The 17,935-nt window shown below is 40.6% G+C and overlaps 1 protein-coding gene across 1 annotated transcript in view; it reads right to left on the reverse strand.

Annotated features, from left to right (window-relative positions):
• sox5 (SRY-box transcription factor 5) overlaps window positions 1-17,935 on the reverse strand; it is a 253,505-nt gene that overhangs the window by 129,101 nt on the left and 106,469 nt on the right. The window contains exon 4 of the mRNA XM_053508513.1: window positions 6,084-6,153. Within this exon, the coding sequence (XP_053364488.1) occupies window positions 6,084-6,109 (26 nt within the window). The 5' untranslated portion in view covers window positions 6,110-6,153. The remainder of the gene's footprint in view (window positions 1-6,083; window positions 6,154-17,935) is intronic.

A 17,935-nucleotide genomic window follows, 5' to 3' on the forward strand; every position in this document is an offset into this window, starting at 1 on the left:
GAACACAGGGTCCTGGGAAAATAGGACTCTGGGAACATAGGGCCCTGGGAAGATAGGGTACTGGGACAATACCCTTCTAATACTGGGGGACATGGGACCCTGAGAACATAGGACTTTGGGACATAGGACCCTAGAACTGGGGAACACAGTGTCCTGGGTCATATGACCCTAGGAAAATAGGACAATGAAAACAAAGTGCACTAGGAAAATAGGCCCCTAGTAATGGGGGACATGGCACCCTGAGAACATAGGACACTGGGAACATACAGTAGGATCCTAGAACTGGGGAACATAGGACCCTGAAAACTTAGGACCCTTTGTCATTCTCCCAGTATGAGCCATATAAATCTGGGGAGAATAGGACACTGGGAACATGGGGTGCTGGGAACATGGGGTGCTGAGAACTTTGGCATGATCTTGTTTATTTTTATTATTATTTCTTAAGATGTGTGTGTTATAAAGTGTACTGTACACACTCAGGCACAAAGAGACATGGTGAAGTAAACTATTTACCGTCATCTGCCATACAAGTCCCTCTGTATGAGCTGTTGCTATAGAAACCGTAATGTATTATAGCAAGCATGACAATACAGAGCCACGCTGATACTTATTACAAAGATCGTGCACATCCTCTGACCAATCAGATTCGAGAACCCGAACATGCAGTTTTATGAAATCTGCAACCTATGCATGCTTTCAGTTACTTTTGGACCTGGTGGACGGGCTACATGCCGGTGTGTGTGTGTGTGTCACAGACTTCGCATCAAACTAATTCCAACACCAGGATAAAATGGCTACAGAAGATGAATGAATGGATAAAGGAAGTAGAAACTGATCCTTGTTTTTACCAGGTGATTTTTTTTCTGGGACATGCAGGACAGAGAATGCTGCTTGACCTCTGCACAAGATACACTGAAGCACAGCTAAACCTCTGACTTGGGTGGAAGTCGGGCGAGTGTGCATTTAGAATAAATTCATTAAAAAGAGCAAGATCCCCCCTCCCAACCCCCGTATGCACTCCTGCGTTACTTTTCTAACATACGTGCACACGTGAGTAGAAAGAGGAACCACGTTTTCACCTGCTGTGTAACAGAAGCAAAGACGCTTTGTGCAAATGGCACGGTCACTCTTGGTTGGTCTGACGTGCGCATACATACTAAGATACATAACACACACACAACATGCGGTGTGCTGGAACAAAAGTGTACTCTCTGTGTGTGTGTGTGTGTGTGTGTGAGAGATCTGCATGGATTTTTATTGTCGACTGTCATGCCCATGGGACCAGATGTCACTCCCGCTCTCTCAATCGTTCCTGATTTCTCCCACTCTTTCTCTCTCTCTTTCTCTCCCTCATTCTCTCTGTCTCTACTTCTCCCTCTTTCTCTATCCGTCTCTCATTCTGGTTCTGCAGAGCACCAGATGGAGAGTTTTTTTTCCCCCCTGTTTTTTCATATTCTTCCAACCCTCACAATCTCCTCATCACATCTCAGAGGTCACATCATGATCTGCAGAGCTGCTGCTTTTTTCTTTCCTTCTTTTTTAAAATACATTAATTCCTTTAATATTCTTCAATTCACCGGGGGAAGGAAGATAGAGAACAACAACGCCGACGAAGCCAACCCGAGTGTTTCCTTTACTCCGAGCGACTCCTGGTCTACTGTACGATTCACGGCTCGCTGCTCGGGTTATTCAGTGCAGCCCTGGATCCGGGTCTGCGCCCAGGGTGTATTATTTCATTAAGTGCTTTTCAGCCCAGAGGGGGGATCAGGGGATGAACCTCCAGGATGTGTGTGACAAGGTCACAACCTCTGACAAATCTCCGCCTGGTCCTGAGCGGCCACAACACACACACGCACATGTGGAGACGAAAGCGTTTTAAGCTACTGTCAGAGGCGTCGAAAGATCAGACGTCCAAGGAGAAGCGGAGAGAGAAGAGAGAGGTGGAAAAGAAGGAGGAGTGTATTAAAGAGAGAGGGAGGCACTTAGGGTGGAGGGGGTGGAATGGGGGTGGAAGCCAGTTAGACAGAATTCGGCATTGTTCGGGCCGAGAGCTCGCCGTTCTGTTGATCCCGACTGATCCAAAGAAACAAAACTGCATTGTTCCTCACAGATGGAAGCGAGTGTCGCCAAGGTAACCGGATTAATCTCTTTCTCTTTTCTCCGCTTCCTCCGGTGGAGAGGGCTAATCGCGGCGCGCCATTCACGCCAAAGCCGGGCCTCAAAGCCCGGGCCTCTAACTAGCCCTCTAATTAGCCGCAATTACAATGAAGACAACATGATGAGATAATAGAAATTTGCAAAATAATGACATACCACGGCAAAATATTCCTCCTCCTAAGCAGCGCTGCTTTTTTTTCCCCTCTCACCCCGTTGTGTGTGTGTGTGCGCGACTCGGCACAGCCACAATGAGCCGGGGCCCTTTTTTTTAAGGCAGAAAAAAAAAAAAGCCGAAGGGGTAGAATGGTGCTGCATTCGGAGGCACAGAACCCCATTGTCAACCTCCTCCTTTTTTCCCCTCAATCAACAGCCCATTGTCTGGTTTCTTAAATAAAAATGACTCGAATGCAGGCACACATAATGATCTGCTTCTCACCAGCATGTGAAACACACTTCACACACACACACACACACACACACACACACAGGCATATTCTATCTGATACATGCATTATAAACTCCTGATGGTTTAATACACAGCTAAAAGAGAGAAACAACAGCAAACATCCATAAAAACCCACACAACCTCCTGTGGAACTAATAAAAACATGCCTGATTAAAACTAATTCTAGTTGTTGTACTTAATTAAATGGTTAACTCGGGCTATCTATCATAAGCTGGCTTGTTTCTTTATAAATCACCCCGTAAGGTAAACTAGAAAATATAAAGCAAAATAGCCTTCTAATTAGATTAGCATCGTAGAGATCATGACCGCAGGAATGCTAGCTAGCTCGCAAGTAAACTGTACGTTTTAAATTACGCGGTGAAATAATAATACACGCAGTGAAGGAATACACTAAGAGTTGTGATTTTTTTTTATTTAGCCATTTTAATTGTTTTTTTTTTTGGATTTTTTCCCTAATTTAGTCATAGCCAATTCCTCCCCGTCACTAGGGGGCTCCCACATTAAGGCTGCTACTACCACTCAGCCGAAAGGGTCGAAGACTATCACGTGTTTCCTCCGAACCGCCTTCCGGAGGAAAGCGCTAGCTGCTACTTCCGCGTGCGCGAGCTCACAGACGCCCCTGATTGGTTGTGGAGCCGTGATTAATGTGGGAGCGCGAGTACCTCTCATCCCTCCCTCTGAGAGAGCTCGGCCAATCAGCTCTCTCTGTGCCTCCGGCTGTGAGAGGTAACAGCATCTCCAGATGATAGGGCGAGGGCTTTACCACTGCGCCACTCGGAGGCCCCGAGTTGTGAGTTTCTTAACCACGGATGCTAAATACATAGTGCTGGCAGAGCTAGCATTAGCTATGTTAGCTAGTTAGGTTTTAGCACATGTGTGTGTGTGTGTTAAAGTATTACTGTATTCAAAAACAGACACTGTAATGTAAAATATTTAACTGTTGAAACACTTTTAACTAAAGCATGTAAGTCAGACATCTGACTGGGAACAAACAAAAAGAACACGAAAACGCTCAGAATTAAGAACTAAGAAATGTCAGAAAGGACATTGAGAAAGTCCAGAGTGTGATGTCATGTCAAAAACAAGCTTAGCAAATAATTTGCTTCTACTGTACCACACAGGATGTTGTACTGCCTACCAATGTGCGAATAGTTTAGAGTGCTCCACCTGTAGGATCATAGAGGCACTGCAACAATCTATGACCTCAAATACAAAATCTATAAAATAAATCTTCATTAAAATACATTTTTAGTTAAAAAATAAATCTATTTTTACATGATGATAAAAGAATTAACAAGCAAAAGAACTGTGATACATCACTGAAAAAAATTTCCCTCCATCTCTACTTGTTATTATGTTCCAGTAATAGAACAACATTAGTTGCAAATGCGACAACAATTTAGAAAAACAAAGATTTTTTTTTATCCAACTTGTAAATTCCAATCCTAACAAACACCTCGCCGCAGAAGAAGCTCATCCTCAGCATTTACAGAGAACCTGACTTCATGGACGAGTGTAAAGGAAGACAGTGAGGCCTTGGGAGGGCTGAAGGATCTGAGTTTGCATAAGCGCGTATTAAACAGCGTGAAGGATGAATCAATGCGGCGTTTGAAGTCTCCTCGCCATCATTAAGCCGACCTGCATTCATTAAAACGCACGTATTCCACTCAAAGGCGCCGCGATTGTCTTCCTTCCCCCGTTGTTTCTCGTGTCGTACCTTATTAGGAAGTTTTCCGCGAGTTCGGAAATGAAACGGCAGAGAAAATAAACAAGAATACGCTTAGCTTGTTTGTCGTTCTCCTCAGATGAGGAGCTAATGAGGTAAAAAGGTTAGAGTATTTAAACTCAGGACCACTTCAGTGTTTTTGATTATTTGGGATCAGGTTATATAACGTTTCCTCCTATTTAGAGATAAATGTCAAGCTCAGATTGTATTATTTATTTATCTATTTATTTATTTTTTTACAAAGATGTTTACTCGTAACGCCGGTTTGTGAAAACAATAACGCCTAATTAAAGATGTGGAATGTCGCTGTTGTGAGAAATCCCAGCCGCGCAGTAACACAATTCAGCGCAGTGGCGTTTCCAGAAATAATAAATAACGTGTTAAACGTGCTTCATTAGTCTCCAGGAAGGTTTCTGAACTGTTCATTGATCTATAGTTCACACTGTGGTAATTAATGTTGCATCTGGTTACTAGAATATTCAAATATCCATAATAATTAGCGTAGCTTTAAAAAAAATATAAGATGTAGGTATTAAACGCAGCAGGGTGTGCTGTTACAGGAAAATAATCAACAACACAATTACCGTCACTGAGGGTAATTACGTTCCTTTAATAGCACGTCTTGCAATTTGTCAGTGAAACCTGTTTCCTATTCATTAATATTCTAATAATAATAATAATAATGGTATTTCATTTTATATAGAATGACATCATGCATTTTTCCTTGTGCAGTTACATTGAAAAAGTTAATAATCTGTGAATTTAAACACTTTATTTACAACAATAATGAATTTGTGTAACACACTGTTTGTACTGTGCTTATTCTGTGCGTACTATACTTTTTCTGTGCGTACTATACTTTTTCTGTGCGTACTATACTTATTCTGTGCGTACTATACTTATTCTGTGTGTACTATACATATTCTGTGTGTACTATACTTATTCTGTGCGTACTATACTTATTCTGTGTGTACTATACATATTCTGTGTGTACTATACTTATTCTGTGTGTACTATAATTATTCTGTGCGTACTATACTTATTCTGTGTGTACTATACATATTCTGTGTGTACTATACTTATTCTGTGCGTACTATACTTATTCTGTGCGTACTATACTTATTCTGTGTGTACTATACTTAGTTTGTGCGAACTGTCCTTATGCTATATGTACTATTCTTATTCTGCATGTACTATCCATATGCAGTGTGTATACTATCCATATACTTTGTGTACTATCCTTATCCTGTTTATACCATACTTTTGCTTTGTGTTCTATTGTTATTCATGTGTGTACTATCTTTATGCTATGCATACTATCCTATACGCTGTGTACTATCCTTAATATGTTTATCACTGGTCATTGTTCTATATATACTATCCTTGCCTTGCATGTACTATCCTTATGATATATGTACTATCCATATGCTGTGTGTACTCTTTGTATGTGTGTGTACTATCCTTGCGCTGTTTGTACTATCCTTATTATGTGTGATGTTTCCTCACACATGCCTTACACTTTTCTTGCTTTGATTTTTGTGCTATAGCCTTTGTACTATGCCTAAATTTGAGTGTGCATGTGTGTGTGTGTGTGTGTGTGTGTGTGTGTGTGTGTATGTGTGTGCGTGTGATGACAGCAACAAATAAGATGTTAAATAATTAAACAAGACATTACTGTGTAAACTACAACTCCCAGAATTCCCTGCAGGAGCAGCTGAATGCTGCGCGGCTCACCTGTTTTCAGAGTCGATGATCTTCATTCCCTCTCGGTGTGTAAGAGCGTGTGTTCAGCAGCAGGATGTGTCTGCAAACACAGATATTAAAAAAGGACGAGGGTTAGTGCTTGTGTTAGATAGAGAGAGAGAGAGAGAGAGAGAGATGTGGGTTAATATGTGTGACTTGGTGAGTGTGGGATGATTATGAGATGAAAGGCGTGATGTGCGGGGCTCGTAATGAGACTGCAGGGTGATTAATACTGACACTGTGAGCTGCCTCTAATTACTCTAATTCAATCAGTCCTATTGCACACACATGCACATACACACACACACACTCCACAAGTGAGGCTATTGAAGACATCACCTTTTACATTTTCTTTTAAATGGAAATGGAGGTAATGTCAGGACAGAGGGTTTACGCTGAGCCATACCCAATACTCGTGCCATAAATTAAAAATAATAATAATAATAAAAAAAAAAGTCCAACAAGCGTACACTGTATTGCCCCAAAGACAAAGCAACCCCACCACCACCACCCCCACACACAAAAACACCCCACCCCTTCCTCGTTTCCCTGTCGTAATTAGCCGGAGCTCATTGACTGATGACTTCGTAAACGAGCGGCGTTACAAAATCCTGCTTCACTTCACTGTTACGCGTAGGATCAGAAACAAAGTCGTAACCAATTATCGAAATTAAACCGCTTGGTTTGTTTTCTGGCGTGCGGGAAAGCAAGCATGGCTCTCGTTTGCTAGACGCCTCTGGAGGATATTTTGTATTCATAAAAAAGCAAACCATGCGTACGTGTGATGGCTATATTTCATCTAGCATGACTAAAGTTTTTTCTTTTCGTCCAGCAAGTTTACACTCACTTTGGGTTATTCAGAGCTCGTTAGAGGGGGTAAAGTGGAAGGAAGATGAATTGCTCACCATTCAGGACCTGTGTACCTGATAAGAGCAAGAGCTGAACCATGTGTGTGTGTGTGTGTGTGTGTGTGTGTGTTTTGTCTCAGAGCCCCTTCTTATCTTGCTTTCTGTTCAACCGGACACAGTTCTTCTAAGTCAGTATAGGTGGGTTCCTATGTGCAAAGGGTGTGGAGGTATTGTGTTTGTGTGTGTGTGTTTAAGGTAAGGGTGAGACAGAGGACTTTAGTCGGCGTTAGCGAGTGAAAGGCTCTTTGTGAAGTGGGGGGCAAGACGAGAGGAAAGGGGTCGAGGTGGAGGGGGGTGCGGGCAAGGCCTCCAGGATAATGAACTTCATTGTGTTTTGTTTGAGGAATGCGTTGAGGTATGGTTCAAATCAATGCCCCGCACCCTGCCATTGTCCCCACCCTGACACCCCCCTCCACCCAAAAGAATCAATGCACTATAGCACCACCACCACCACCACCTAGCTTGCACTCGGACAGCAAAAAAAAAGTCCTAAAAAAGTGTGTAATATAAAGGGCGGACCTCAACCTTGCTGCATTTGGCTTTAATTAGAACAAATGCCGGTGCGGTAAATTACTACTGTAACCGTGCCTGAGCTCGGGAGCCAACTGAGGAGGACTCGACAGTCAAAGGGCAGGAGCTGAGAGATTAAAAGCTGCCTTGAGAAGCCGGCAGACTAACCATAGACAGGCACACACACACACACACACACAAACACGGCCTCACCTGGCAGGCAGCTTGCTAAGAGGGGGTAAGTGAGAAGGGGGGGGTTGGTGTGCGAGTGAGAAGCTTCGGATTGACTACGTTTAATTAGTGTCAGTGGATCGGTCCCAGCGGAGTCGACTAATTAAAGTCTAACGCGTAGATGTAATTACCTGCAAGCGCTGAACATGTTTCATTTAACACGAACCTCCTGTTTGAAACAGTGCTGCTCCTACGCACCAAGCAGGTACTGCCTGTTCGCGATCATACACGCACCGCGTGACTCCAGAAGTTGATGCACAAAAATAAGCGCCTGGTGTTTCGGCTCCTCTTTTAAAGCCTGTGTGTGAGTGTGTTTTCATAAAATGAGCTCCACAACAGGATCAAGACTTTTACCTCATGCATGCATGCATGAACAACTGATGAATCGATACCAAGGGTGCGCATAAATACCCCTGAATGAGTCCTGAGTAATAATCAATCAGGAACATCATACTGAAGAATTTCCTTAGTTCTATTTGTGTCATGTTGCTAGAAATAAACTTCTCATTGTCAGTTTTACATAAGGACCCAACGCACGTGTGGCAATAAGAAACTTTCTGAGGGCACTGTAGCTGGAACTTGTCCACTCTATGACAGATACTGTATTGTAGGATGTATTGTCCTCAACACGATCCAGCACATCCTCATTACTGTCATTTCACATCAACTGTTTTTTAGCATGACAATGTGTGCGTAGCGTATGATTATGAGTACAAGTGAATAGGCATGGTATCCCTAATTTTAATCAAATTCCTCATTGATGTCAATTACAATAGTGCAAGCTTTTCTTTCTTTTTTTTTCTTTTTGTTACAAGCACCAACGAGCCAAAGAGAACCAAAAACAACACAATGAAATCGGACCCAGACTGCGCCCCTGAGTGCCCCCACTGATCTCGCTATTACTGGACCACTTTTCCCAGCAGTCAATGGTCCAGACGGACCTCGAAGCTCGCTCTGAGCGCAGCAGTGGCTCTCCTCTGTACAGTCACTCTGTGGTCGCATCACATCATTTAAAAGTTCATTTTAATTGATTTCAACCCCGGGAACATGCTTTTCAGCTCAATGGAAGGCTTTTTTCTCTCTCTACGTAACGCACTCTCTGACTGTTTTTTTTTTCTCTCCCTGCTGCTGTTAGAGAGTGTGTGAATGTGTGTACATCTAAGTGCGCTTTTTTTCCTACCCTTTCCCTTTCTGTCTTTCTTTAGGTTTTGTCGAAAGTGCATTAGCTTCCAAACAGAGTAATGCGCGTTCGATTGTGAATCGATAGCACTCACCTCCCTGCAAGTAGACACACAGGGTTGTGAAGGGAAGAGTGTGTTTGTAAACAGTGTCATGGCAACCGTGGCTACTGTGAAACAGGAGCATTACCTTGAGGAAAAAGTCGCTTTTTTTTTCTTCCTTAAATAAAATTGGACCTACCTAAATGCACAGGAAAAAAAAAACTCTTGCTGAGAATAAAGACAGAAAGCCATGAGAACAATCTGAGAACGAGTAGGGACAGTGATCTCCAGGTCACCAGTTCCCTCTTTTTCTTACTTTTCTTCTTTTGCGCTTTTGTCCTTTTCAAGATGAAAAAGCCAATGAGCTTTGCGTGTTTGAAGTCTAACAATGCGGCCATTGTCATCCTCTAGCGGTCATGTGCGACGAGACAGTGATGTTTAGCGTTGATTAAAAGGCATGACGCTGCATGACATTAGCTTGGTGCTGTATCCGGTTAGGAGGATCAAACAAGAATGTGATGTCTACGAATATCCTTGATCTTCTTCTGACCTAGTGATGTAACCAAATACAAATACGTTATTCGAGATAAACAGATAACACGCTAAAAACCTTAGAAATTATACAAACATATATACAAATAATGCGCTATTTGTTTTTTAGTTCGGCCGAGAATCAGAACTGGGGTCCAGCAACAGACACAACAAATAAATTTGTGGCGTAAATAATGACCACAGTCATAAAAACAGTTCTGCTTTCATGTCTAGTTATGGCTAATTATGACCTAAGGTGATGTAGCTGAGGTTGAGGAACTGTCAGAATCAGGATTTGCATGTGATGCTGAAAAACGTCCAGGTTTTCCCAGCAATTTTAACAAAAACTACAAACCTTTAGTGTTTAAACAACAAAACTATATGGCCATTGTGTTACATTTGTACTCGCTAAGCTTTATGTATGGCATTTATGCCTCAAGATTCACATTTCTACATGAAGTTTGTGTAAAGTTATCATAAATATCAGCCAACAAAACAGCACAAAGCACATCCATCATGGCTACTGAAAGGAGGTATGTCTCTTTCCCCTGGGCCACAATGTGCATTTCTCAAAACTGCACAAACAAGTCATAAAAATACCAGAGGGACACATGAAATCCCCGTACTCCCCACCCCAACCCTGGGCTCGTGCACTCTCCGCTTCTTTGTGACAAAGAATTCCATTCAACGCTGAGTGACTTCTCTTATGACGCACGGCCCGACTTAACGCACAATAGCCGTCGCGGAAACAAAAGGCAGATTATTAAGTTGGAGAAAAAAGTAGGGGGGATGACAGAAAGGAAAAGAGAGAGAGTAAGAGAGAGGGAAAGAGAGATAGAGCCAAAAAGAGAGAGCGAGACAAAAGACAAAACGTGGCAGTTGACTATGGGCAGTCGCACATCTGGTGACCATGTGTGTCTGAGATTGAGTGCTAATGATGGTCTTCCTGAACCCTCCACAATTAGCTAGACCCAGAGAAAGACCATCCCTCCAAGACCCAAAATGAGAGGGAACTTTTTGGAAGTGGGGGGTGTACAATGGTCATAGCGACCACATCTTAATACAAAACAAACCATTCAGGAAAATGACACCTTTAAAAGAAAACAAAAGATGACTTCTTTGCAAACTTTAAATACAATATGAGTGCTACAGTAGATACTCAGATACAAACAGCTGGTTCTGTCAGGTGTACACCTTTTTATTATTAATACTGTATGTATCTTAGACTCAAACTTTCTTTCCATTAATCCTAAATTATATTTAATTTAATAAACATGAGGACACACATTTGATCTAGCTTTTAAGGTAATTATAATCAGATTATAAACCCCATAACCACTGTAGAGCCCAATGTGGATGTGGTATACCTGTAAGAAATGTATACCACATCCACATTGGGATCCACAGTGGCGCATCAAAGTTCCAAAGCTCAGACTACTGTCATTGTGGAGGTTTGATGTTCTCCTGGTATCTCTGTGGGTTTCCCTTTGGGTTCTCGGATTTCCGTCCAATATAAACTACATGTGAATGTATAAGGGTGTGCATGGTGACCTGAGATGGCCTGGTGTTTAATCTCTTCATGGGATATTTACAGTACATTACGGCAGTTTATAAAATTCCTGTTTTTTTCCCCTCACTATACATCTGAGCAGTTGAGGGCCTTGCTCAAGGGCCCAACAGGGTTGAACCTGGGACCTTCCGAACCATAGTCCAAAGCCTTATTCACTGACCTACCCCTAATCATGATGACTAACTGAAGAAAGGTTTGGAAGTACATCTTAGGGCTTAACTCACAATGACTGTAAAGTTTAAACACAAAGGATTTGTAGTTTTTGTTAAAATCACTGGAAAAACCTGGATGTTATTCAGGACTGTTTTTATAACTATGGTCATTATTTATACCACAAATTCATTTGTTGTGTCTGTTGCTGGACCCCCGTCTTGATTCACAACTCTACTTTTGACTTTTGACTAACACATTATTTATATGTATGTTTGTATCATTTCTAAGCTTTTTAGACAGTGTTATCTGTTAATCTCAAATAACATATTTGTATTTGGTTACATCCCCAAGTCATCGTAAAGGTCGGAAGAAGATCAAGGATATTCGTAGACATCGCATTCACGTTTGATTCAAACTACCCCTCCATCCATGCTCCAGACTTCGATCAGGATAAATGGATACGGGAGCTGAATTCCCTGATTTCAAGTACACAACTATTAAAGATACAGTGGATAATGGCACTACCAAAGTGACAAGAAAAGGTACTTTTTTCCTCCTAGAGTGTACATTCTGGCGAACTGTCTTGGTGACCTCTCTTTCTTAGCAAAAGTCTAATCTTAGCGGTATGCTATTCAGGGGTTAACATTTTTGCAGGAGGTAGCAGCTGTGGGTTGAAACGTGAGCCCAAATGTTAAGAAAAATTAATTTGTTGAATCGAGCGTGATCGGCTGGGTCCCTTCCCTAGTGCACTCGCTGTGGCCTTGATTCATCCCCCGATGCTGTACATGGTCAAGGTCTTTTGCGAGGGTTTGGCGCTGGAAGCAATTACCAGCGCTGAGAAGTTGTCGGAGAAGTGTGGGTGGCTTTGTTCGCTGGAGATTGGCTCCATTGGCACCGCTATTGATGTGCGCTGCGGATTTCTGAAAGGTGTCAACTGAGCCGACCCCAGGAGGTGCAAACATGGTGAAAGTTTCAGCAAACAATTTTCTTCAAATAGGAAGGTCTCATCATACACTCGGAAACCTGTTGTGTAACTGTGCGTTATATAAAATGAGCGGAGGGCTCAAGACAATTTAGAAAAAAGAAAATAGTATCTTTCTTTCTAATGGATGATGCGCTGGTGAGAAAAGAGAAAAATAAAGAAAGAAAGGAGAAAGAGATCAATAAAAGTGTACTTCATCCTCTCTTAGGCCATTCTGCAGGAAGAAAGAAACTGGGCAGCTATGAAACAGGAATTCTAATTAATAAACTGAAAAGTTCTATTCAAGAATGGAGACAGAAAGAACAGCAAATAAGATACAGTGAAAAAAATACAAGAAGAGTGAGATTTGAGATTCATCAAGTTTCTTACGTGGACAGGATTAAATTGTAAAAAAAAAAAAAAAAAAAAAAGAATTGCAGAAACACAAAACAAAATATGTGATGTAGTGAATGATGTGTGGTTCATTGTGTCGAGTACAGTAGGTGTGCATCATAAACATTTCAGATGCAGAAATGCAGCGGTGTTAGCATGGTGTAAATTCTGGTTCTGAAAGCCCCTTGACTCTCAACTACAGTGCCATGAAAAAGTATTTGTCCCCTTCCTTTTTTTGAATATTTATTTACACTTAAACAATGCAGATCATCAACAAATTCATTCAAAAAAGATAACCTAGATAAATACAAAATGCATTTTAAAAAAATATTAATTTATTTATTAATAGAAAAAAAGCTGTCAAAACTTACCTGGCCCCATGTGAAATTTTTTTTGCCCCAAACCTAATACCTGGTTGTGTCACACTTGGTGGCAACAACTGCAATTAGTCCTTCACATTACTGTGGAGGAATTTTGGACCCCTCTACTTTGCAGAATTGTTCTAAATCTGCCACGCTTGAGGTCACAAACTGATGGCTGGATATTCTCCTTCAGTATTTTTTGGTGTAGCACGGAATTCATGGTTCTATCAATTATGGCAGGTCATCCAGGTTGTAAAGCTTCAAAACAGCACCAGACAATCACACTACCTCCTAAACCATCACTAAAATCTCAAGCAAGTCTGAACAAAAGCTGCCTGTGACAAACATCAGCTAGTTCAATAACTCTTAACTAGCCGTGAGCTAACATGTAGAATGCATTACAGTTAGCCATTAGCAGTCAAGCATCAATAATATAATGACAAGACAATTACATTTAATTACTAAACCCAGGCTTTATACATGCTTACAATAAATTACTGCATCTCTCTCTCTCTCTCATATACAACCTCCCCCCCCCCCCCCACACACACACACAATTAACTCTTCTTGTGTTACAGCTGTGTGTTTAAAGTTGAAGTGGATAACCCTTTAAAAGAGGATCAAAAGCTCCTTAACATCTGATAGCAAAAACAATATAAATACAGCAAAGTGGGGAAAAAATGCCTCTCACACCTTATTATGCTTGGGCTGCGCACACACACACACACACACACACACATACACACATACATTGTGCAACCAGTTTTTGGGGACTACACGCTGGATTCCAGAATGTGGGGACTCATATTTCTAGAGGGTTTAGGATCAAATGGACAACAGATTAATGTTTTAAATTAAGCCCTGAAGGCAGCTGTCACTATAAATTTAAGAATTCTTTTTTTTTTTTTTTATTAAAGCCACCTGACATTTCTATCTAATGTGGGGACAATTTCAGGTACACCAACTTATGGAGGACCAGCTAATACACACACAACATTCTGGTATTTCTACAATGTAGGTACTTGTGAATAATGTGGGGACAATTATTACAAAGAAATAAGACCTGGCTAAAATGCATATTTGTAAGACAGGAACTGAGTTGCATGAAAATCAACCAGCCTTTATTAATTTCTTTTTAAACTTAGTTTTGACATTTGCACTTCAATATTTATTGCACATTCTTAGAAATTTCTTTGAAACTTAATACTTAACATTAAAGTACTTGCATTCCAGTTACAACTTGATAGGTATATATATATATATATATATATATATATATATATATATATATATATATATATATATATATATATTACTAAATGTACAGAAACAATTGCACAATAGGATTTTTTCTGGGATAACTTTATTAATGGAAAACCAATTATGTAGAAAAGAACACTAGACTACTAACAAAACAACTTTCTGCTAATACAACAAGCCTTATACAACTTTTTTTTCCTGGTACTACAGTATGTACATTGCTGAACATTTACAGATGATAAATGAGAAGCCCTGATAGCACTATTAATGTATGTTCAGTGCCACAGGTTTCACCACTCCACCACATACACACTGCTGATCACGTGATTGGTGATAAAACAGTCACCAATTCAAAATAACTTCCATCAAGAACAATACTTATTAATTGCTTGAAGTACTAGAATAGAATGGATGAAATGTGGTCAAGAAAACATCCAATGTTCCAATGAATTTGGGACGTTGAGTATAACGTAAATAAAAACAAACAAATCCTTGTTAATCCATATTTAATTTCAAACACCATAAAGACTCGATATGCAATGTTTAAACTGATGAGGTTGATTGTCTCTTGCAAATATTCACTCAATTTAAATTTAACTCCTGCAACACTTACCAACAGAGCTAGGACAGGGGCAACAAAAGCAAGTTGGCGAATGCTTCAAAACACTTGAACAAGTTAACTTGAAACAGGTGAGCACCATGATTGGGTACAAAAGAAGGATCCCCAAACAGCTCAGTCATTCACAAGCAAGGATGGGGTGTGGGTCACCACTTTGTGAACAACTGCATGAACAAATAGTCCAACAGTTTAGGAACCACATTCCTCAATAGACAATTGCAAATAATTTAGGTATTTCATCAATTGCAGATCATAATATCAGAAATTCTGAGAATGCAGAGAAATCTCTGTATATAAGCGTTAAGGCCGAAAACCAACACGGAATGGCCATGACTGTCTAAGCAAAATTCAAAAGCTAGCATCCGTGATGGTATGGGGGTGAGTTAGTGCCCATGGCATGAGTAACTTGCACATCTGTGAGGGCAGCATTGATGCTGAAAGGTACCAAATGGTTTTGGAGCAAAATATGTTACCATCCACGCGATGTCTTTTACAGGGACATCCCTGTTAATTTCAGCAAGACAATGCCAAGCCATATTTTGCCCGTGTTGGGTTTGTAATAAAGGAGAGTGGGTACTAGACTGGCCTGCTTGCAGTCTAGACCTGTCTTCCTTTAAAAATGTGTGGAGTGTTATGAAGTGCAATAAACAATAACGCAGACCCCAGACTTTTGAGCAACTGAAGTCATACATTAAAGCAAAAATAGGAAAGAGTTCCATCTAAAAAGCTTTAACAATTAGTGTCCTACATTCCCAGATGCTTATTGGGTGTTGTTAAAAGGAAAGATGATGTAACAGGTGAAAATACCTCTCTCCCAGCTCTTTTAGGATCTATTGCAGGCATCAAATTCAAATTGAGTAAATATTGAGACAATCAGTTTTATCAGTTTGAACATTGCATATCTTGTCTTTGTAGATTTCTCTGTTAAATATGGGCCAACAAGGACTTGCAAGTCATTATATTGTTTTTTCCCGCTAATTTTCTCCCTAATTTAGTCATGTCCAATTCCCCCCATCACTAGGGGGCTCCCACATTAGGACTACTACTACCACTCAATCAGGAGGGCCGGAGACTATCACGTACTGTATTTCCTCCGAACCACTTGACGCCAGCTGATCACATTTTTTCAAACTGCTCATTCACGCAACGTTGGGGGCGGCGTAACACACTCGGAGGACAGCGCTATCCGCTCCTTCTGCATGCGCGAGCTCACAGACGCCCCTGATTGGCTGTAAAGTTTGACAATTGAAGTGTCTGATTAACTGTCTTATGTTTGTAAGCACTCTCGTTATCAAACGCAGCCCTGCTGTACCATCACGTGCGCTCTTGTACGCTTAAAGCCAGGCTAGCACACGCAGCAGAGGAGAGAGTCTGTAACAGGATTAAAGATTGATGCATTTCTGTGATGGACAGTCACCACTGGTCAATGTCTGGATAAGACTATTTACAAAAAATACAAAAAAGAGGCACATTGGAAACCATTTCAGAAAGGGCACTGATCTCAGGGAAAGAGCTTGACAGAAGTATTTCAGGTACAGTAGGGATTTGTCTTAAACGAAAGAAATTAAAACAGGGGTTCTTTTCTACTGGCACAACAGTAAGTGAAAGAGAGCTGTGGAAGAGCAACTATGAGACAGAAGAAGCAGAAGTGTTAAGGATCTTTCAGGAGCCCAAAAGTAAAAACACTTTGGCATAGTAAAACTAAGCTAAACAGTGTAAAGTTGTATAAACAATGTTTTGACTAACACACTCAAAGAAAATAAAGAGTAGTATTAGTAGACTTAACGCACTGACAGTCACACATACAGCTGAGGAGTGATGAGACAGCATGCAGGAGCATTCAGGACACTCGAATACCATGAGTAAAACAGAGTTTAGTGAACTACAGAGTTGGTTGTACAGAGGCTAACGGGCAAGATCAGACAATACCAGCAAAATGAAATGCACAGAACAGACATGTTAGATGAGCACAGTCTGCATGACAGAAGGTCAAGTGAATAGTAAATGTACAGCCTGGTCGAGGTGAAACATCTTATAGAAGACAAATTTAAGAAAAACCACAGCATAAATGTCCAAGCAGAGGTTCAGTAGTGTGCAACAGTCATGAGCCCTGCCTAATTCCTTTAACATTTTTTTTTCAAAGTGTCAGACTTTCTTGTATTTCTTTAAATGTAGTCTTGAGGAACCGTAGCAAACACACTGCCAATTCTGTCAAAGCATACTTTAATCGAAAAACGCATGATGGAACACTGTCAGTAGAGAGACAAAAACTAGAATTTATAGTTATGCCATAATCATAACTGGTATTAATGGGTCGTTTATGAACGATTCGTTCTTTTTGAACGAGTCTTTAACGTGACTTAGAAGAACGAGTTTCACTCAGAGACTGATTTGTTCATTTTCTACTGGGCACGCATGTGCAAAGCAATCTTTAGGTTATGTACAGGAAACAGAAATGAGTTAACTTTGAGTCTTCTAGTCTGAGTCGTTCGTTCTTTTGTCACATGATTCCCATAGACGCTATGCAGTGCAATAGATATATATAAAAAAAAAAAAAAACGACTCAGACTAGAAGACTCATGAAAAGAGCTGCTCAATTCTGTTTCCTGTGAAATGCACCACATAGAGTCTATGGGAGTCATGTGACAAACGAACGAACGATTCGGACCAGAAGATATGAGAGGTGAGCTGCTCATTCTGTTTATTATATGTGTTGGGGGTCTGTTTATTGAAAATGTCACATTTTATTTTGAACTAAATGACTCAAAAAAAAAAAAAAGATTAGTTAATTTTGATGAACAAGAATCGAAGAACTGAGTCACTAAAATGATCTAAACTTCACATCACTAATAACTGGCACCATAAACAGCACTGAATCTGGGTCTGAATTGAATTTGAATTTTATCAACACAGTAGCATCAAATTCAAATTTAATTTGTGTATGTGACAAATAAAATTTCAATTTGATGCTAGTGTTCATTAAAATGAATAAACTAAGCGCCTGTCAGAGTACACTGTGCAGAGCATTTACTGTGTAAAACATGCAGCGGTGAAAGCAGTGTATTTACACGAGTACATGAAGAAGAGCTGTGCAGTGGAGATGATCTCCAGAGGCCATTCCAAAG

This window comes from Clarias gariepinus, chromosome 12, assembly GCF_024256425.1.
Source record: "Clarias gariepinus isolate MV-2021 ecotype Netherlands chromosome 12, CGAR_prim_01v2, whole genome shotgun sequence".
Classification (NCBI taxonomy): domain Eukaryota; kingdom Metazoa; phylum Chordata; class Actinopteri; order Siluriformes; family Clariidae; genus Clarias; species Clarias gariepinus.